This window comes from Drosophila simulans, chromosome 2L, assembly GCF_016746395.2.
Source record: "Drosophila simulans strain w501 chromosome 2L, Prin_Dsim_3.1, whole genome shotgun sequence".
In the NCBI taxonomy this organism is placed as follows: domain Eukaryota; kingdom Metazoa; phylum Arthropoda; class Insecta; order Diptera; family Drosophilidae; genus Drosophila; species Drosophila simulans.
The window spans coordinates 22,842,107-22,865,353 of record NC_052520.2 but is presented as its reverse complement, the minus strand read 5'-3'; the positions used below and the strand labels follow the sequence as shown (position 1 = coordinate 22,865,353).

Here is a 23,247-nt window from a genome sequence, read left to right as displayed (position 1 = left end):
ATGTTCAACTGCCGATGCGATGACCAATCTTATTGTGGAGTACCTGGCAACGGGAGAAAAAGTTTCGAAATAATTAATACCCTAACGCTGTGCGCACCCTTTGGCCACCAGTCTCGATTTGAAGCGTTCGATGTGGCCATCCTTGTCTCGTTTTAACGCAAAGACCCATCTGCAACCAATAGTCTTCTCGCCTTCCGGTAGGTCAACCAGTGACCAAGTTTTGTTTGCTCGCAGGCCATCCATCTCCTTCTGAACAGAAGCTTTCCATTTATCGCTGTGATCACCGTTCATAGCTTCTTCAAAACTTCCAGGAACAGCAATGTCCTCAGTCGTCAGGACATTCAGCATCTGGTATTCTTTGCGAGGTCGTCCTGGGAGACCAGATCGCACTAGCTTCGGTCGTCCCGGAGCTCTTTGTGCTTCTTTTTCTTCAAGCTGCTCGTTTTTCGGATCCATGTCTTCTGGCTCTTCTTCAATACTTGCTAGTTCGTCATCGCCTACCTCAGGCTCCACATTAGGAGGATTATTAGACAACTCACCAACCACAAGCGTAGATTTGCCTTGGAGTTCAACCAATTTTAACTCCGTTTCACCAGGCAAACCACTTCTGCCCAAGTCATCTTCGAAAAACATGACGTCCCGCGCTTCGATCATCTTCCTCTTCTCATGGCTATACAGTCGATACGCCTTTGCCGTTTCGGAGTAGCCAACCAGCATATGCTCCTCACCCTTCGGAGCAAACTTCGTCTTATGTGTCTTGTTCAACACGATGGCTTTGGCACCAAAGACACGGAGGTGCCCAACGTATGGCTTTCTTCCTGTCCATACCTCAAAAGGAGTTAAACCAGGCAACGTGGTTGTTTCTGCACGGTTCCTCAAGTAGGATGCTGTCTTGATCGCTTCAGCCCAAAAACTTTCATCAAGGCCAGCACACAGTAACATAGTACGGGCCATTTCCACTAATGTTCTGTTTGCTCTCTCCGCTACACCATTTTGTTGGGGGGTGTGCGGCACTGTTAGCTGCCTTTTAATGCCATGATTAATAAGAAACTGTTCAAACAAGCCACTTAAATATTCACGACCATTGTCATTTCTCAAGATTTTCAATTTTTTACCCGTTTGATTTTCAACAAATGATTTGTATTCTTTAAATTTTTCAAAAACTTCATCTCGCGTTTTCATAAAATACACCGTTACGTATCTGGATTTGTCATCAATAAAGGTCACAAAGTAACGTGCACCACCATTTGATTTTTTATTAATCGGGCCACAAATATCGGTATGCACTAGACCCAGAATTTCTTTTGCGCGATTTTCACTGGCCTTTGGAAAATGCTTTACACTAATTTTGCCTTTTGCACACGACTCACAGGCAATGTTTTCGTTAAAATTTAACTTCATGCCTTTCACCATATTTTCTTTTATCATATTATTAAGGCTTCTGAAATTTAGATGTCCGAATCTATTATGCCATAATTGCGATGAATTTTTGTTTTGCGCATTGTAACATTTATTCTTGGCATTCTCAAACAGAAACAAACTTTCACGTTTCTCTGCCTTTAGTATTACAGTTCCGTCATTCTCAATTACACTCGCGCCTTTTTCTGAGAATTTCACGCAAAAACCTTTTTCGATCGCCTTCGACACTGACATAAAATTATATTGAAGTTCCTGTACATAAAGAACATCAACCAGCTTTATTTCGAATTCGCGCCATTTCACAATCACTGTGCCACGGCCAACGGACTCAATACAGTTATTTCCCGCCAATAGAATACGCTCTTTATGTTCTTTAAATTCCGAAAAAATGTCTCGCTCACAACACAAATGAGCAGTGGCTCCACTATCGAGACACCATGTACCTCGCGACATTTCACTCACACTTGAGCCATAACACACTGCAGAAAATGATCTCTGCTTTTTATTATTTTCAGTTTTTCTTTCTCTACAATTAACAGCTTTGTGGCCGCGCTGCCCACACGACCAGCACTCAAACGATTTTACACTTTGCTTTTGACGTCGTTCGTAGGAACCGTTATTTTTCGTATTGCTCTTCGAGGTAGACTGTTCAACCCGAGTCACGTATGCCCTTTTCTCGAAAACTTCTTCGCACTCTTCGTTCACCCTAAGTCGTTCAGCTTCTTCGAGAAGCTTCAATTTTACAGTTGAAAACGGGGGCGAATTATCGCGTGTTTGCATAGCAACTACGAAATTTTCAAAACTTTTTGGAAGTCCAGTTAGCAGCATAATCACTTTTAGGTTATCACCTAGTAAAATATCGAGTTCTTCCAATTTTCCACAAATTTCTACAAATGAATTCACATAGTCTGTCACATTATCACCTTGCTTCATTTTTAAGCGAATGAGTTTTTGATAAAGCTGCATTTGAATTAACGGTCCGACCGGCTTATGTATTTTTTCTAAAATGTTCCACGCTTCCTTTGCAGTCACACACGACTTAATGTGCATCATTTGGGACGGTTTTAGATGCAAAATTATGCTCGACAGAGCTTTCGCGTCTTTAGTGTTCCATTTCGTAGGCTCTGGCGCATCATCGGGTTCCTTCACACTACCACATACCGCGTCCCATAAACCTGAAGCTATCAGAACACTACGCATGGACATTGACCAAATGTCATAATTGCTCTCATCGAGCTTATCAATGTTAACCGTAATACTCATTTTGAATTTTCTTTTTTCGTAAAGACAAATTCACTTTTAATAGTCACTTTCCGAATCTTCTTTTTCGTAAAGACAAATCCACTCGAGTTACCGCACCAAACTTGTGTCTGGGCCCATAACCTATTAAACGTGTTTACAGGGCAGAGGTTTATTGGTAACTGAATTCAAATTATGTATACTTGCTGCACACAGGCAGCGTCAAAATATGCGAACAAAGAGTGATCGCCGATTAGTGGCGAAAACACTCAAAAAGGAATTAACCGTTGCTCGCAAGTTTCTTATACACATACATCGTTGTTTTTTATACATATATGTTCATTATATATTCAACATAACCAAATAATACTGAGTAAGAATTTTTAACAGAATTAAGAGAGCGTTTAACAGAAATTCATAATGAGAGGTGCGCGTCATTTTAGAAGGTGGAGATTTATCGAACGCGTAATTAAAGAGCACTCTGCACCAGTTGATAAACACATTTTGAAGCTCCAATCTCAGCAGCATTTCCTTCGCCCTTGTTTTTGTCGTCAGCACTTAGCCGATAAATAACCATACCTAAAGTAAACACCAGTCAGAAAATTTAAATTTCACAATGCTGTGTAATAATTTCAGTATGAGGCTTTAATCCTAAACATATTTGAAAGTTCAAGAAAATTCTAAAGAAAAGCTTCTGGCCGTGGTTAATTGGATTAGGATTAAGAATTAGAAGATCAGTCTAAATCGGGACGAAATCGTGAACTGTTTCAAATTAAAGATCAGCAATAAAAAGAGTGTCTTGTAATAGTATAAGTGAAAAAGTCTATCACCAATAAAAGATTAAGTTATACTAAAATAAAAATTATTTTTTTAAGTTATTAAATAGTAACAATTTTAGTTTGCCAACAAAATGGCGGCCAAAAAAGGGAAAAGGAAAACACAAAGGCACACATGGAAGCACCGAACAGGACTCTTATTGCAACCTATGTAGATGACATCGCAGTTGTATATAACTCTAGGGACAGCAGAGAGGCAGCTAACGGACTACAAGAATAAATAAATGCTCTGGCAGCCTGGTGTAAACGGTGGAACCTAAAAATAAATCCACTGAAAACAACAAATCCATGCTTGACATTAAAAACGCTTATCCAATCCGACTAGAAGGAGTTACCCTGAATCAGCCGCTGCAAGCAACATATCTAGGTATCACCCTGGATACACGGCTCACCTTTGGGCCGCATCTCAAAAACACAGTAAAGAATTGTGGTCACAGATCACAACAGCTGAGATGGCTCATGAATAGAAGGAGCACTCTTTCGCTGAGGTGCAAAAGAGCTGTGTATGCGCACTGTATCGTACCGATGTGGTTATACGGGATCCAGATTTGGGGAATTGCAGCCAAATCGAATTATAATCGTATCCAGGTGATGCAAAATCGCGCACTACGACAAATAACCAACTGTCCCTGGTATGTACGTAACTCCACACTTCATAAAGACCTCAATATTCACACAGTTGAGACACGAATTGGGGGACATACAAGTCGAGGGGGTGACCCAAAGGTGAATGGGTAGAATCCCTCGCAGCAGTCTGCGGGAGCGACTTTTCCCTCGTGTAAGTCTTCCACGTTGCTGTCCACGCACGGCTAGTGAGATGTTAATCCAACTGAATCTAACTGAGTTAGGATGATTATGTTGGAAAGATGACAGTCCTCCTTTTGGCTTCAGGTCTAGGGACTCAGATAGCTATGATAGTTTATAATGATAACGACAGATTGCCGGAGTTGGCCTTATGAACTTGTGCTCTTTATTATTGGATTGCCCAAAGCGAACTGACTTAAATGCTAACATAGAAAAAACCTCATAGCGGCCTCTGTCAATGTGCAGAGCTTTTGCCGGCTATGTGCGAGCTTCCGGCCACATGCTTGGTCAGCAACTTGACCGTTGCTGGTGAGAGGGACGATCGGTCCGGTTAACTTATTTAACTTAAATATGTAAGAAGTAGTATAAGTGTGAAAGAGAACGATGAGCGAAAATAAAAATAACAAAAGGCAAACCTTATTTTTAAGTTATTATAATTAATTGCTTAAAATTATATATATTTAATTAAATAATAGATAGTAACACTATTAAACAATATCAATCTCTTAATGCTATAGCGTGAACAATAATTTTTGTGCGTCCATCTTTAGCTAATACAATCAAACTGGATGGTTTACCTACTCGAGAGCATGCCACGTATAATTGTCCGTGTGAAAAACATGGTCGTCTGAAATCTAATCCATCTGAAAGCTTGTTGATAGTCATTGCAAATGCCAATCCAATCGGAAACTGAATACTTTTGAATTGAATTGGCACATCTGTAGCTGAAGGTACAATAGGAATCCGTTGTATGAGTATATTTTCACCTCTGAACTTGCCATTTAAAATCATAGCTTCGATGACTAATCGCGTACCGTTGCACAGCCGGGTTGGGTTCAAATTACGAAGCAAGATAATTGGAGATCCAACCTTTAATTGTAAATTAGGCGGGGACATGCCTGGCAAATCCAGTGAGTTCAAAAACTCTGTGGGAAAATTTACTGCTTCGCTGTCGTCGCAAACTGTATCAATAGATTTATATGATACCAAGTTCCGGGGCAACAACATTTGTATCTTCGGACTTAAATTGTCGACGTCTGCTTTTTTTGCCGCTTAAATCGCTCTTCCTGCAAGCCACTCATGCACTATGTATGTAGGGAAATATTTGTTCAATAAGAGTATCTTGCAAATCAGCGATTGTGCAGAAATCGGTCGGTACATTTACGTATCCAGTTTCATCTTTAGCAACTTTTCCAGCACCGATATCACAGTGTTCTCTTGAAAATGTTTCAGCGGATGGATCTTGAAGCATTTCAACGCGCATATATATTTTAGCTGCAATTTTTCAACATTACGCCACAATGGAGATGATTTTAAGCAAGCGTTGATCTCATCAGCGTGTGTTGAACCTGGAATGACTGGTTCTTGTCTGAAATCACCTGAAAGGACCAACAGAGTTCCGCAAAATAGTTTGTCACTGTTTTAAATATTTTTCAATGGCCTGTTCAACGCCTTAAGTGAATTTTGGTACATTCATCCCAAATAATAATTTTACACCGTTATAAATGGTTCTTTGTTCCTCTTTCATTAGTGGGACATTACGGCAACAATCGCTGCCATTACAGTACTGTACTGCAGTTTACGATTCATTTCAGTATTCTTTTGGCATTGGCTGCAGTGAGCCCATTTTATGATAAACTCTCTTATTTTGAATGTAGAATTAAATTGTTGATCATTTGCATTAGTATTTCGAAATATTTCTGTTGCTCCGAACGATGTCATTTGAAAGCATGAATTGAATCTTCGTATCTGAATCCGTGCCGATAAGTAAGCCGTTCAATGGTTCAGGTGGTGTTTCAATTTCAGGTAGTTGCACTTTTCCTAACGCGCAACACATCCCAGCTGGCTAATTTTTGAATTTCAGAGCATGACAATGCGGACATTCCTTACCACTTTTGAATGAGCATAATATTAAATATCGGGCTCATACTAGAATGCTAGACGCAGGAATGAATCAGATATATGTAAGTGCTCGATGTGATGTACTTGTTGTCGTTGATGGTCATTTGTTCATCGTCTATTGACTGTGAAACGGCATGATTGTCGTTGTTCTAATCTTCAGACTTCATTGCGTTCAGCTCGTGTATCTTCTGGCTCTTCTAGATGCAATTGCTCCATTCTGACACGTGCATCAGTATTTTGTTGGTGGATTTGTTCTTCTGTTCTTTCGGATCTGCTATTTCGCAAGTTTCGAGCTTTACTTGTACTGCTGTACTCTAATCAACCCCTTCGCGTTTATTTGGCATTGTTCACTGTACAAAACATACATAAATAGAATTAATGAAATTATTTAATGATGAAATTAGGGTCAGGATTTTTGCCGCAGTTTTGAAATGATTACTTTAAATATATAAAATTATAACAATATCAGTTTTATGGAAAAAATTTTCAAACAAAATTAAAAAATTAAATCTTATGAAAAGATTCTAATGAAAAGCTTCTGGCCGATGTTGATTGGATCAGGGTTAAGAATTAGAAGATCAGTCTGAATCGGGACGACATCGTGAACAGCTTCAAATCAAAGATAAGATATTAACAAAGTGTCTTGTAATAGTATAAGTGAAAAAGTCTATCACCAAATAAATATTAAATAACAATAAAACACAAATTATTTTTTCAAATAACTAAATAATAACAATTGGAATTTGCACAAGGCTGTATGAATCTTGACCTCCCCCTTTTATTTAAATTGCAGGAAACCAGCGTTATACAATCCGATCTGTTCAGTGTGCTTCACCAAATTTATGAGGAGCTCTTTTTGACAACACATATGTCTCGTTGCGCCACTGTCTAAGCACTGATCTCTTTAAGTTGCTGACGTCACCAGCGTTTAGTAGGCTACTTTGGCGGTTCACCTTGGGCACTGCGCTTTTATGTGGCGTTTTTCACCACACTTGAAACAGACGATGTCTTTCCGTTTCTTCTGTAGTTTTGGCTTCTGTTTCGCGAAAAATTTGGGTTCTGTGCTTCGACGAATGCCTTTGTGATATGGCTTCGCTCTTCTGAAATGACCTTTCTCTCACCCTCCTCTTTGAACTTAGTGGTGAGAACATCGAAAGATGGCAACTGATCTCGAATTTTTATAGTCACCACAAAATGCTCGAACTGATTTAAATTAGGATATTTTAAAGGATATTAATAATGAGTTGACCCTCCTGTTTTCGCAGACTTCACACGTTCGTTGGGGAAGTGTTTCATATATTTTTTTTAGGTAATCCAAATCGTAGACCAAGACAGTTTTAGTGGCATATGGTTTACCACCCTCTTACACCTTATGTTGGCTGGCAACCATCCCCACACGTTTTCTATTATATTAAGGTCCTGGGAGTATGGTGACCAATACAGAACTTTTACATTTTCACTTTGAATCCATTTTTTACCGAACGGGCAGTGTGGATTGGGGCCTTAACGTGCTGAACATGCCATTTTAGATTTCCAAAAACGTTTTTAATGTAATGAAATTAAGTTACCCGTTACTCGTAGAGTAAAAGGGTATACTAGATTTGTTAAAAAGTATGTAGGGAGTAAGTAGGGAGAAGGAAGCGTTTCCGAATATATAAAGTATATAAAGTTTCTTGATCAATAGCCGAGTCGATCTAGCCATACCTGTAGATTACAGATACAGATTCTAGAGACAAAGACGCAGCGCAAGTTTTGATATTTTTTCATAAATTGATTAGTCTTGGACATTTCTATCGACTTGCCAAAAAACTTTTTGCCACGCCCACAAACCGACCAAAACTCCCACGCCCACATTTTTGAAAAATTTTTGGATATTTTTTCATAATTATTTATTCCCGAATATCTATCGATATCCCAGAAAAATGATGAAATGTCGCATTAGCATTCACACTAGCTGAATAACGGGTATCTGATAGTCGGGGAACTCGACTATAGCATTCTCTCTTGTTGGTGCTAAATACTGCAATTCACACGGGCCATAACAGGACACTGCGACCCATAGTTTTACGATGTCTGCCGGTTTTTTTCAAATTTTATGAAGACAGCCCGCATTAATAGAAAGCTATGATTTTGGATTTTTCCCAATGATAATAGCGTTTCTCTTCCCTTCCAAAAATCGAAGTCGTGAAAAGTTCGTGTCGGAAAAAAAAATCATAACCTTTTTTTTTGTCGCTGGAAATATTGTTAGATTATATTTTCCTCGACATTATTGACATTAGTCCGTATGTTTTCCAGGCCAAAATTTAAGCCGGAAAAATCTTCGATTGGCGTAGCCATCGCGCAGAAGCATTGCCGCCCAGACCCCAAGGTTCGACTGGGGCAGCCACAGGCGGGCAGAAGGAGAGAAAATAACATAGGCAGGCCGTCTAGTGGAGCGCCCTTTTCATCGAGTGGCAGAACAGGAGAAGCAGCAGCAGCGGGACCCTAGGATGGTTATTTCAATTAATTGCAAAAATAAATTGCAAAAAAAAGCAACAACTAATGGTTCTCCCACAGTTAGGTTAAATGCGCGGAAAATTTAGCGGGATTAGTAGTCCAGAAAATGCACAATGCGATCAGTGTTCATCGAAAAAATTCCCGAACCGCCATTTTGAAATGAGAGAAAAATTGAATTTTTAAATGATGTATTGCAAGTTTTCACAATAAGCTATAAAAAAATGTGTACTCGAGTAGGAGACTTAGTTAAATAACTTTTGTATTTTTTAATTGTATTTAAATTTAATTCCTTTTAGTATTTAATATTTTTATATTATGTAAGCTAACCTAATCTAATTATTTTTCTAAGATGAGTTCATATTCAAAGAGTGCGGGATTACATTTTCGGGTAAAATTTATAAAAGTTTGCTTGCAGTCGTTTGATTTGAAATTTGAGTGAGAGTATCCGTGAGTTCATACGTTCTCAAGGTATTCGTGGAAAATGCCACGCTTTCATTTCAGCTCATCTGCGCCGGGAGTTCGATCTTTCGCCGAGGAGTGAAAATTTGAGTGTGTTTTATTTACAAACATTTTTATTGAAAATATCCCACGAAACACACTGAGAAAAATTACGGGAGGTCATCATTTTGATGGCGAACAAAATTTGATTTTTTTATACACAAAAAATCATGGTAGCTAAATAGTAAAAGTAAATAAATTTGAAATTTTTTGTATTTATTGTCGAACTTTGCTTTCCATTTGTTTTACAAGAAAATAAAGAATTCGAATGAACACACTGCGAATAAATTATTTGTTCTTAATGGAGTGGCGAAAGTAGCCGATTGAATATAAAAAGAAAAATCTTACCTAAATGTAACAAAAACATTAAATATTAAAAAAATAATAAATGTTAATCAACCATGAATACAGAAAATATGAGTTTCTAAAAACTAAATACTGACTCGGCTGATGTTTCTCCGGACGTAGGGTACCAAAGGGGCCACTAGAGCCATGCTCTTAAGGAAAGTGATCATAGGTAAGGTAGGGCAATCCGCGAACACGATTCCATCGGTGTTTCGCAGACGATGAATTCTCAAGCTTTTCCTCCTGTTCTAGAACTGCCCCCTTCCAAATATATTAATTTGCTTCCTCCGATTTTGTATACTAGCTCCTCTATTTTGTTGTTGTAATCACGATCAATTTCTGGATCTTATTCATTAATTTATGTAAAGAAAAGATATCTGGTATAAGCAAGACCACCACACCCAACGCCATTAGCTAGAGCCGGCCTCTAAAGCGTACACCAGCAAGTACAGGTACTCTTGTCTTCCATCCCTTTATTTCGTTACACGTTACATTCTCCAGAACACTATTAAACTTCTCGCTACAGTTCCTACCTGACTACTTCAATACGTATATTGCTTTTTTATAGCAAAAATACCTGTATTCTTTGCAATTAGGTATCTTTCCGACTGCCTCATATAACGGTCTCCCTTAGATCACTATTGAGTAAAGCGGTGCGTAGATCCATTTGATGAAGATGTAATTTAATCTCAGCCGCAAGAGCAATAACGCAATGTTAAAAAAAATGTGAAAAAATATCAACACATTTTTCAAAAGTGTGGGCGTGGCAGTTTTGTGCTGCTTGTAGGCGTGGACATGGGTAAACAAACTTGCGCTGCGTCTCTAGAATCTGTCTGCTGAATCTCAACCTTCTAGCTTTTATGTTGTTGTAAGCAGCTTCCAGGGACAGACGCAGCGCAAGTTGTTTATACCATGTTGCCACGCACAATCTAACGCCCAAAACTGCCACGCCTACACTTTTGAAAAATGTGTTGATATTTTTTCACATTTTTATTAGTCTTGTAAATTTGAGATTTGTATGTTTATTTTAATTTAAAGCAGGGGAAGTCTGTTAATTATTTTGATCCTGTAGATTTAAGTTTACAATTGGGACACACTTTTAAACAATTTTTATATTTTTTCCCATTTTATTCCCCATTATTTTTCGATATCCCAATAAAATGATGAAAATTCGAGTTCGCATTCACACTAGCTGAGTAACGGGTATCTGATAGCTGGGGAACTCGACTATAGCATTCTCTGTTTATAATCAGGTCAGTTCTCTGGTACAATAATCAAAAATATCTAATAAATATGGAAATAAAAGTATATTTTTTTTATTAAATACCTAAATATTTCACTATATATACTTCCTTCTATCTGTTACATACTTTTCAACGAATTTTTATTATTATTTTATTTTATTAAATGTTAGTGAGAAAGCATTTCTATTTTTACAGATATAGCAATACAATAATATATTGTTTTGAATACGAATTAACATGATAACAAGACAACATTCTGAGACTAAAATGTTGAACTCTACACCTAGTTTAGATTAAAAAATTTAACGTTTAAATTTCATATTTTCTGTAGAATGGGAACTTTATTTTATTGAGCAGTTTAAAAATCGTTCTCTTTCTTAGTAGGTATAACTTCCGTTTATTTTCTGTGTTACACTTGATATTCATAACATAAAGCTGATATGAATACGACTACCAATTCCGATTATTACTACCACATTGCATCAGATATAGATAGATAGACGTATATATTTAATTTCCATATAATTCTTTAATTTATTTTAAATTCGTTTTAAAGTGTGGAATACAGTAACATCATTCCATTAGAAGTCAATATTACTTTTAACAACTAAGTAAAAAAAAGATCTGCTGCTTTTACAAATTTGACGCACAGCGGTGATTAGCTACTCAAAACGAAGACGCTTACGAAATACTTAACGATCAATTTTGTGTAGTATATTGTAACGTCCGCTTCAATATTTCAATTATTTTCATATAAATGAACAGACTACCATATAAAATACCTGTTACTTTTAACGCCCATTTAAAAATATTTCATGTGCTTTTAAAATCTCACATAAATTGGTTAATGGCTTTTCAAAACGAAGATGCACGCAAAATACATAAAAAACAATATTTTTGATATTGCCAACATCCGTTTTAATATATCGATAATATTAATATAAATCAATATATGCTACCATATTAAATGCATATGTTAAAAAATTGTTATTAATATTATTATATCACAAACCACGATAACTAAGTTTCCCGATGGGTTTAGATAAGTCTATATGCATATTAAAATGCTGTAGTCTCGGTTTTTATCATTTTATATATATAGTTATTTATCATAGTTACCCAAGGATTTCACTGTAGCTTAACTTCACGCGTCCAAGACATTGAAACCCATGTGCCTTTCCCTTTGAATTGCAAATTGCTTCAGTAAGTGTCAGTCTCACGATTGCAAAATTCTGTTCATGGGTTGTTTAAAAGAACTGCAAATTCTTACTCTTCATTTTTGTTTATAAGAAAGGGGGGTGACTACTGAAGCATAAGAGCATTAAGGTTACGCTGCAGTATTGTGTCCTTTACAGAATTAAAGACAACATTAATATTACGCGTATCTATGGCTGTCGTAAAATGATGGTAGATCCTACTTATGCTACTACTGCGACGAACGCTCATAAACATTTGTAGTATGAAGTTCTGAACATCTAACACTGAATGTGGATTTCCGTTGAAGTGCGGATAGTACCAACGAATGTCAGTCTCAGGATTGCTAACTTTTTGTTCAAGCAAATCAGTTTTGTTCAGAAATAAAATAATTGATATTCCTTTAAATGTCGCGTTGTTGACAATTGTATCAAATATATTTTTTGACTCTTCGAGACGATTTGTTTTTCTGTAATGACAATTTTTAATTAATAATCGTTAATTGATAATAATTTACCTGTCTTCCGCAAGAACTTGATCGAACTCCGAACTAGATACGAGAAATATAATGGATGTTACGGAGCTATCAAAACATCTAGTCCATTTTTGACGTTGAGTTCGCTGTCCACCAACATCGACGAACACAAATGGAATGTTCTGAAAATAACCGTGACTTTAGAGGTAATATTATGTTTGTATTTAATTCACACACCTGAACTTTCACACAAAACTCATAAACACCTTTAGTTGCCTTCCGGCAATGTAATATGTCTCTGTGCGTTGGAACATAATCAGGTGTAGCTAGCCGTTCAATCTCGTCTAGGAAATAGCTAACAGAATCGCTCTAAAAACATAATTTTAAAAGTATATTATGTAATTGTGACAGTAAGCTTACAATTTGAAATTCACGTCTTCTTTCAAAAGCTCTTCTAATGCCGCGATCTTGCCACAGTCGACTTATTGGTATTGCATACTCCATAAACTTGGGTACGTCTAGTGAATTACATTCCATTAATTTGGCATCATAAGCATCCTGCTCTCTGCCGTCACTTCCCCACGCAATGTTTAATTTTTCGCGAGCGTCCAACAAGACTTGCATACCTTAAAGGTTTATTTTTTAAGACAAAACCTCTTCGGTATAAATATATATACGTACCTCTTATAACGTTTTGGTATATGACACTTTGGTATTCCAGCAAGAGTTCATAATCAAAGTTAACCCCATGAATGATTCGCATTTGTTTAAGAAAAGTTGATTTTCCAGATTCCCCAGCACCCAAAAGCAGAAGTTTAACCTAGAACCGAATTTCGCCATGTCAGTATATCAATTTTGTGTTGCGGTATATAGTTTCCAGATAGAAAGCTATAGTCGACTAAAAAGAAAATTAAAAAATATCTAAATATTTTCCCAAAAATGTGGGCGTAGCAGTGTTGAGCGGCTGGTAGGCGTGCCAAAGTCAGTAATCGAACTGGCGCTACGTCTCTGTCTTTGGGATCTGCAAGCCTAACCTATGTAAGCTTTGATAGTTCATGAGATCTCGACGTTTATACGAACGGACATGGCCAGGATGGGCTTCTGATCTTGATCCTAGCAGGTATATGTAAATATAAAAAAAAAATTAATTGTTTAGAATACCCTGATAAGATTATTCTTGACAATTGGTGAATATTGTTCCACGCCTGAGTCGCATAATTGTTCAAAATCTTTTGGCTTTAAATATGAAATTATTAATTATTTAAATTTCAAAATTTTTGTGTCTTGAATTGAACAAACAGCTGAAAATACCTTAACTTCCTATGCATATTACTTCTGACCCCCTGATGCAAGATTTGTGATATCTTTGATTTCTAAAAGTATTCTTATAATTTAAATTAAAATTAAGCGTTTTTTTGCCTTTAAAAAGACATTTTTACCACTTTTTTAAAACTATTCTAGATTATAGGGAAAATAACTTTCAGTGTCTATATTGCATACTGCCATAGCAGTATGAAGCCCTGCAGTTACACGTTGAGTAAAGTCACGCAAGCTACACGTAGAGTAAAAGGGTATACTGGATTTGTTTAAAAGTGTGTAATAGGTAGATGGAGGTCTTTCCCACCCTATAAAATAAATATATATATTCGCTAGTCAAATCAGTTTGGCCATCTTTATCTGTCCACATAAACGCTGTGATTTCGGAAACTGCAAAAGCTTAAAGATAAGGATTAAGCATGGAGATTATGGAGATGTGGACGCAGTGCAAGTTTGTTTCAGAATTTAATACAGCCCAAAACTGTTACGATTTTGTTTCATTTCAATTTTAGTTTGTCAATTTCTATTTACATGCCAAAACAACGTTCTCCCTGTTTTTTTCTTCTCGAAAAGGAGTCTTAAATGCAGTGGAATTTACAAAATATTTAAATTACTTATTGATACAGTATCAAACAAGCTCAATTAGTAGTTTTAAAAAATTTCCCAAAACCTGTGTTGAGGAAAACGCAACTAATTTAGCTGTTTTGAAGACCTGTGCATTGTTCCGGTATGTGTGTTTCTGTATAGAGTATCAACACTTACTCAATGTAGTTAACGTGATTGAATTAAAATCAGATAATTCTACTTAAAGAATACTTTGATTTTAAAAAGGCAAATTAAAAAAGAAAAATGTTCCGTAATAGTGTTTTAACCCCAATAGCTTCTACATTATGATGCGGGTCCACCCCCTTAACTGCAATAGAAATTAAAAAGTCGAATCCAATTATTTACATAATGACTTACGAAACCACTTAGAAAGGTTCCTTAACTATGCGCGGATGTCTATTTCGAATTTGGATTATATTTTAAATAAAATTAGTAGTCGTTTGACGAAGAAATTATAGAATTATTATAAGATATAATAATATTATAGTTAATAACATATTTAACAACAAGCACAGAATGGAACAAAACAAAACGAAAAACGTGTCTTTTGAAAACATATGGTAATTAAAGTACAGAATATTCTGTACTTGGTTTATTATTATTTTTTATTTTTTATTATTTTATTTATTTTATTTCTCAATGCTCCGCGAGCGGATAATGGTAAATTTTGGTCTTCAGAAAAAAAGTGGCTGCACAGCGCAAAACAAATGTATGGCCGTTACGCATCTTGTTATTCTAATGTGTTTGATATTCTCTACAAGGAGCTGTGTTCGGAAAAATCGAATTTTTCCAATTTGAAAGCTGGAATCGTTTGCGCATTTTTGCCCACCAATTAGTTCTTTTTTCCCACGTCCAGTTTTCGAGAGTAAAGGAATATACTAGATTCATTGAAAATTATGTAACAGACAGAAGGAAGCGATTCCGACCATAAAAGTATATATATTATTGATCAGGATCAACAGCCGAGTCGATCTAGCCATGTCCGTCTGTCCGTAAGAACGTCAAGATCCCAGGAACTGTAAAACCTATAAAATTGAGATTATAAATGCAGATACAGACGCAGCGCATGTTGCCACGCCTACTCTAAAGCCCACAAACCCCACAAAACTGGCACGCCAACACAGAAAAAATGTTTTGCTATTTTTTAGTCTTAAAAATTTCTATCGAATTGCCAAAAAAAAAAAATTTTTGCCACGCCCATTCTACCGCCCTAATACTGCCCAAAACATCCACGCGCAAAACTTTGTTTTAATATACATACATATTTACGCACACACATCGAAAAAAAATAAAAACATGTGGAAAAAAATTTAAACAATATATGGCGAAGTTTTCTTTGAGTGGGTGGCTGTTGGAACTAAACATGTTTGTATGTACATATGTAGATTTTCTTACACTGCCAGACGCTATATTTTTTATATTCATAGTAAGAAAAGCAAACGACGAAAGGGATAAAAGCAGGAAGAGAAGCGTTTTTGTTGGTTTATTACGTTTCTGTTCAGCCGCATTAAACATGTAAGTACATATTTCAATCCTTGTTATTAATTATTATATTTTTAAGTTGTTATTATTATTATTGTCTTGAAGATGATCGTCTACCATTTTTTTAATGGTTTAACAAACGTTTTGGGCACACGCTTTATTTTCTGAGTAGGCCGAGCTTGCCATTAATGTCTTATATTTTCTAAGCTATAGCTTTTTCTCTAAATTCTAAATGGTAGGCAAACGATGTTATTGTGATTAAAAAGAAATGTGAAAAAACCAACTTTTTGATTTTCCAGCATTTTTAAATCTTTTTGAAATTTACATTCGAAAACTGGATGTGGGCAAAAAGAAATTGGTAGACAAACGGTTTCAGCATTAAAATGTCAAAAATTTGATTTATCCGAATACAGCTTATTTAAGCTTTAGCTATTGGCTCGATTTAAATAAGGCGATCAATACTTACTTCTTATATCATTGGAGAGGGTTTTTTGATTTTTTTAAACGCAGTTTACATTTTCCACAATATTTATATGATATAAAGTATATACATATATTATTCATCAATATGAACAAGCGAATCGAAATATTTATTCTCGTCCGACCGTTTCTAATCAAACTAGCCACTCAGTTTTAAAGCTTTGTTCATTAGACTTGTCCAAACCTAAAAACCAGAATATTTAGCTAGTTGGCCAGCTTCAGTGTTTTAAAGTGTTAAAGTAGAAAATTAGACCTGGTTGGGGCCGGTGAAGAAATGATAAATTGTTTTTTCAAAAACAAGTCATTTAAAAACATTCCCTGACTCCCAAAGTAAATAGTAAACTCTTCGCCCTTTCTGTTAAAAAGAAACTATAACCCTTGAAAAAGTTATTGAAAAAAAACTCTGCATGCTTATAAAAAAAAACAAAATTTTGTTCTGTAATGGGAATTTATTTTAAAAGATGCTCATATCGCTTAAGTCCGTCTTGCAAAAGTATTTGATACACTGTGCGTGTCAAAAATTGTTTAATTTGTACCATTTTAATGATTTTTAAAGGACAGTATTTTTGCTAAGCCATTTTTTTCTGCTTGCTGCATCATTATTTGGTCCTGGCATATATCCATCTCTTCTGCACTTCCTTTACCTAAGTAGTCCTATAGTTGCGGAGGTCAACTATAGGATTTCTCTTGTTTTTATATTTTTCGGTTACATATTAAAGGTTTATAGCATTTGTTGCCAAACACGGTCCGATCCAACTTATGTACACATCAGATTAGCGCCCCCTGCTCCGTTTCTTCTGATATTTTGTATTTTGCCATTGCACAAAAATCGATCAATGTAATTGTTTTTTGTTCGCTGATATACCCTCTCTCTTTGAGGATAAAAAAGAGGTCCTGAGAAGAACAGTTATCTTTTTTATTATGGTTTGCTTAACTTTCGGAGAAAAATTTAACACGTATTTTTCATCACCAGATTAGAAAAAACTATAGAGATGGCAATAACATTGTCTTTAACGCGGCAGATCGCTGGTCCATACGTCGAATACCTTGCAGTTCTCACGACTCCTCCGCCAAAATTCGAGAAAAAAGTGGTGAAAGCCCAAGCAAATCGTTGATTTAAAGGGTGATTAAGAAAGCTAAACATTTAAAACACGAATAACTAAAAAAGTAAGATAAAAATAACTAAAATAAGTACGACTGATTTTTTCTAGAGCTCATATGACCTGGTCTAAGGAGTGGCATTATGTTGTATTTTCGGACGAGCAGAAATTTATCTGGAGGAATCAAACGGTAATAGTCATTACTATCATGATTTGCGTAAAGAGAAGCAGATTATGGATCGCTTTTACAGTCGGGTGACACCTCCATGGTATGTGGCGCAGTGTCATATTACGGCCCCTGTGAATTTCAGTTTTTAACACCAAAAATGAACGCGAAAGATTATAATTGTGTATTAAAAACTGCATTTCCCTACTTTAAAAACGTTTAAGGAAATCTAGAATGGCATTTTCCGCACGTCAAGGCCCCAATCCACACTGCACGTTCGGTAAAAACATGGATTCAAAGCGAAAATGTAAAAGTTTTGAAATGGCCACCATACTCCCAGGACCTTAATACAATGGAAAAAGTGTGGGGATGGTTGGCTGGGAAGGTATACGAGGGTGGTAAACTCAAGAGGAATCGATCACCGGAATAAAACTCGGTTGGTCTACGATACTTTGGATTACCTCCAAAACTTATGATTCACTTTCCAGATGAACGTGTGAAGTCCTTGAAAACAAAGGAGGATCAACTATTAATAATTTAATTCTAATTTGAATATTTGAGTGTTAATCATCTAATTTTTTCGAAATGAATCGAAAAAACTTTAATTATCCTGATGACCCAATTTTTATTTACCCATTAATGGATTGTTTTTTTTTTTACTTAAATAAAAATCTATATCTATATAAATCTATATAAATCTAAAAATCTAAAAAAAAAACAACAAACTGCAGCCCATATAAACTTTTCATTCATAGAATTGTTCAACTTTTATTGGAAAAAATTTTCCAAAGCTCTCGCTTAAACAGTTTTCTAATTATCTCACATCAAAGATTTTTGATCAAGGGGCGCTAACCTTGTGACGCGCAGTGTATGTACAGCTGTGTTCAAAAAAATAGCAGTACGATGGAAACTAAGAAACACAAATGTATTTCTCCATGTCCCTTTTTGGAATCCCCTTTTTATTTAACTTATTTTTGTAAAATGGAATATATAGATATAGAAAAAAGAAAATCCCGTCAGTTTCTCATGTTATCCTTTTTTTATTTACATTCTTCAGCAAATTCACCACTTTTAGGCTGTTTATAAAAATAGCAGTCCCTGGTTTTGTCCATCGTAAAGTCTCGAAATGATCAATATTTTCTAAAAAGTGAGTTTAGTTAAGTTAATTCGTATATTTTAAAGGGCAATAAATTAAAAAAAAATTAAAAAATTTTTGTAGAGTGGGTAGAGGACACCACCGCTCCCAGGAGAAAAGAATGTTAATTTTTAGGCTTAGAAATGAAAGAAAAACATATAAGGACATTCAAAAAATCCTTGAATGTTCTGCCAAAATGATATCCAATGCCATTAAATATGAATGGAAGCCCGAAGACCGTGGTATCATACGTAAAACCACAGGTATAGACGATCGTCGCATAGTTCGTTACAGCAAAGTCTATCCTTTTGCATCCTGTAGGAACATAAAGTCTGAGCTGAACTTTAGAATCAGCGACGTTACTATTCAGAGATGACTACTGAATCAAAATTTAAGCGAGAGGAGTCCACGAAAGGATCCCCTACTTAGCCCTAGGCATATTAAGGCAAGGTTAAGCTTCCCTAAAACCTACCTAATCTGGCCAGTCTCCAAATGGCGTAATATCCTTTGGATTGATGGGTCAAAAATTGTGCTATTTGGTGGAACTGGTTCACTACAGTATATCTGGTGACCTCCAAACACGGAGTACCACCCAAAACACCCACTGATGACTTTCAATCATGGTGGACCTAAAATCCTGGTATGGGCTTGTTTTTTCTACAATAGTATGAGTCCATACCATATGATTTATGGTATTATAAACCAAAACGCATATGCAAATGTACTTAGTGATGTCTTACTGTCATATTCTGAATATAATATGCCCTTAAAATAGACATTCCAACAGGATAATGATACGAAACGCAGATGCAAATCGGCTAAGAATAGGTTCACCCAAAATAGAATAGATGTAATGCCGTGGCCAGCATCATCTTCCGATTTAAACCCAATTGAAAACCTGTGGGGGGGACATTAAACAATATGTGTCGAAAAACTCCCCGACGTCTAAGGCTCAGATTTGGCAAGTTGTGCAGGATGCATGGTCAAAAATACCCCCCAAACGTTGCCAGGACCTGGTGGACTCCATGTCGCGTGGGTGTAAGGCTGTGCTGGCTAACAAAGGCTATCCAACCAAGTATTAGGCCCTAATTAACACATTAAAAAGAAAACCTAAGTTCGTTCTAAGTCAAGTTGATTTTTTTTTACTATTTTTTCATAGCACTGCTATTTTAGTGAACACCTGAATTTCTGCCTATTATGTTGTTTTAATCTATATTTTCGAAACTATTAAAGAAATAAAAGTGAAACATTTGAGCTCGAAGAAGTTGGGTTCGGAAAAATCAAATTTTTGAAATATAAAAGCTGGAATCGTTTGCCCATTTTTTGCCCACCAATTAGTTTTTTTTGCCCACCTCCAGTTTTTGAGATATGAATTTTCGAAAAAGCCCGAAAATTTTCGAAGATCGAAAATTTCACTTTTTTCAAAAATTTTATTTTTTAATCGCAATAACATCGTTTGCCCACGTTTGCCCACCCTTTAGAATTTTGAAAAAATTTATACTTTAGAAAATATAAGACATTCAAGTTTACCTTGGTCTACTTTGGCCATCCTTTAAAATTAGTTTATTTCGTATGGGCAACCTTTAGAATTACTTTTTTTCGTTTGCCCATGCTTTAAAATTAGTTTTTAACGTTTGCCCACCCCTTAAAATTTGTTTATAATGTTTGCCCATCGTTTAAACTTAGTTTTTTCGTTAGCCCTCCTCTTTAAAATACAAATTTTCAGATAAAAACGTTTGCCCACCCTTTAAAAATGTTTTTTTTTTCTCGATTTTCCACCTATTAAAACTAAATTTGTACATATGTATGTAATAACTGTAAGTTGTGGCGCCAATTCACATATGTATCTTAGGCGTACAGAAGCACTAATATTATATGATTATGATGAACACATATATGTATGTACATAAATATATATGTTCATCAACACTTGCATGAAATTTATCAATGATTAAGAAAAATTGATAAATTGTAAGCGAATGAATAACATTATATTTAATTATAAAAGAAAAAAACCATGTAACGGGTCGCGATCTCCGTATGTATGTTCATCATAATCATATAAGTGCTTCTGTTCGCCGATTTTAAAATATGTGAATTGGCGCCACAACTTACAGTTATTACATACATATGTACAAATTTAGTTTGAATAGGTGGAAAATCGAAAAAAAAAAACATTTTTGAGGGGTGGGCAAACGTTTTTAACTGAAAATTTTTATTTTAAAGAGGTGGGCAAACGAAATAAACTAATTCTAAAGGATGGGCAAACGAAATTTTTTAGTTTTAAGAGGTGGGCAATCGAAATTTTTTATTTTTAATAGTAAGCAAACGAAAAAAACTAATTTTGAAGGGTGGGCAAGCGTTAAAATGTAATTTTAAAGGGTGGGCAAACGAAATAAACTAATTTTAAAGGATGGGCAAAGTAGACCGAGGAAAACTTGAATGTCTTATATTTTCTAAAGTATAAATTTTTTCAAAATTCTAAAGGGTGCGCAAACGATGTTATTGCGACTAAAAAAAAATTTTTTGAAAAAAGTGAAATTTTGGATCTTCGAAAATTTTCGAACTTTTTCGAAAATTCATATCTCAAAAACTGGAGGTGGGCAAAACAAACTAATTGGTGGGCAAACATGGGCAAAAAATGGGCAAACGATTCCAGCTTTTAAATTTAAAAGATTCGATTTTTCGGAACCCAGCTTCTTTGAGCTAAACATTTGCTAAATTGTTTGAAATTAAATACCTAACGATATTATAAAAAAAATTTGACCATTAAAATTGTAAATCATAGGAATTTTTTAACTTAAACTCGCAGGTCCCAAGCACTGCTATTTTTTTGAACACAGCTGTATATACCACTCGATCGACTTGGCTAGTGCTGCTAATTAAGAATACACATGTATAATTCTAAAATTGTTAGCCAAAAAGTCGGATGTTCACTTTTTGAGTTAAATATTTGCTTATAACTTTGTACTGAAATTTCATTTAAAACACTTTACAATTTTACATATGTACATACATAGACCTAATTTTGTCGAATATCTCCTTCACTGCGTTGTTAAATTTAAATAAAATAACCACAGAGAAATCTACATCCTTAGATCACCTCACCTGACGTCGAAATGTGTGTTTTTCTTTATCCAGGAACTTATCAATCTCTTTGGACTTGTAACGCTGCTCCAGTTCCTCAGGGGTACTACGCAGCCTTACTAGATATGTAATAATATTTCCGCAACATCGAAAGCAAGCAAAGCGCGAGGTCTGAAGCCGACTGCCCTGAAGGCGCAGTCGCTCTGCTCCATTCGATATTAGTCCGTCTGTAGACGTGGTCGCTGCTTCTGGTCCAGTTACCGCTCCCACGCGCGTGCGATGCTCTTCCATAAGATGAGTCAGAGTACCACTAAGCGTGTCACTATTTATGATGTTTTCGACGCCGTTCGTGATGACATTGTGGTTTGGAATGGAAATTCGTTCTTGAGTTAATTTGGTCAATGTAATGCCAGACATCGCTGGCAAGCCAACGCCTGATGCTCGCACTTTCTATATACACACACGAACACCAAAGTGTCAAACACTCGCCACTTTAAGAGCAGATGCTCATAGTCTATCTTTCGCTTTAGTTTATAAACAAGCACTTTCTGAATTCTGCATATTCTAACTGTAGGCCTCATATTAGATTAAAAGGCGATGTTGCCATTTGAAAGCCATAGCCATTATTTCTACATAGCATTTGTCTTAAATGCAACACAAATTCCGGAATAAAGTTCACACCAATAAGACACTGAACGTGATCGTTATTAGGCTATTACAATCTCAGCCATTACATTAAAGTTTCAATTGGTAATACAATTGTTAATTTATATGCTGCAAACAACAGCGGTGATAATAATTTTTGCCTGTATGTATAACATACACATTCGTCTCAATATTGTTATAACATGTTCCCACAGATCAGTTTTTTGGCTGAAAAGGTAGAAGGTTTTCTATACATGTCCTACAGTTGTCTCATATATTATATATAGCCTAATCAATCATACGTGAACCAATTTGACAATATTATAAGCAACATGTCCAGCTCTTTAGTGTAAATAATTATTAAAAACAAATTTTTTGGGTTTTCCAGAGATGCAATTTATAGCAATTTAAAAGCATCCAAGATAAAAACGAAAATGAAAAGAAGATATTATTTTTTAATTGGGAGCAAAACAAATTAGTTCAAATAATATAAAAAAATTGGTTGTGGTATATTTCTTTACATTGCAAACTTTATTTTAACGAAGAGACTTTGTGAGAGGCCATGTTCCCCCAACCAGCGGACGACCAGACAATAAGCGACATGCAAAGGATGAAAATTAAAAAAAAAAAGTGATAAAAAAAAATCTTTTTGTTAAATTCGCTTACTGTTTTATTTAGATATTACGTTGATCCAATTCCAATCCAATCGAATACCTTAATAATATGAATCTTTTAATATCATGGCCATTCGCTTACATTGAGAAATAAATAAACCTT

The 23,247-nt window shown here is 35.6% G+C and overlaps 1 protein-coding gene across 3 annotated transcripts; it reads right to left on the bottom strand.

Moving 5' to 3' along the window:
- Positions 1 to 6: 6 nt before the first annotated feature.
- Positions 7 to 22,642, bottom strand: LOC6739551 (guanine nucleotide-binding protein subunit alpha homolog). 3 transcript variants are annotated; one of them, XM_016174400.3, is made up of 6 exons: positions 21,847 to 22,642; positions 13,134 to 13,272; positions 12,873 to 13,078; positions 12,690 to 12,821; positions 12,495 to 12,634; positions 11,293 to 12,446 (listed from the first exon to the last, which is right to left on the bottom strand). In XM_016174400.3, exons 1-6 carry the CDS (start codon positions 22,240 to 22,242, stop codon positions 12,086 to 12,088), a joined length of 1,374 nt encoding a protein of 457 aa, XP_016025895.1. In that variant the 5' UTR covers positions 22,243 to 22,642; the 3' UTR covers positions 11,293 to 12,085. The 3 variants fall into 3 exon arrangements, 2 of the variants coding, with proteins under 2 accessions (XP_044778248.1, XP_016025895.1); XR_005543427.2 differs by lacking the exon at positions 11,293 to 12,446 and having other exon boundaries at positions 12,690 to 12,807; XM_044922313.1 differs by lacking the exons at positions 11,293 to 12,446; positions 12,495 to 12,634; positions 12,690 to 12,821; positions 12,873 to 13,078; positions 13,134 to 13,272 and adding an exon at positions 7 to 6,550 and having other exon boundaries at positions 21,847 to 21,929.
- Positions 22,643 to 23,247: the final 605 nt, after the last annotated feature.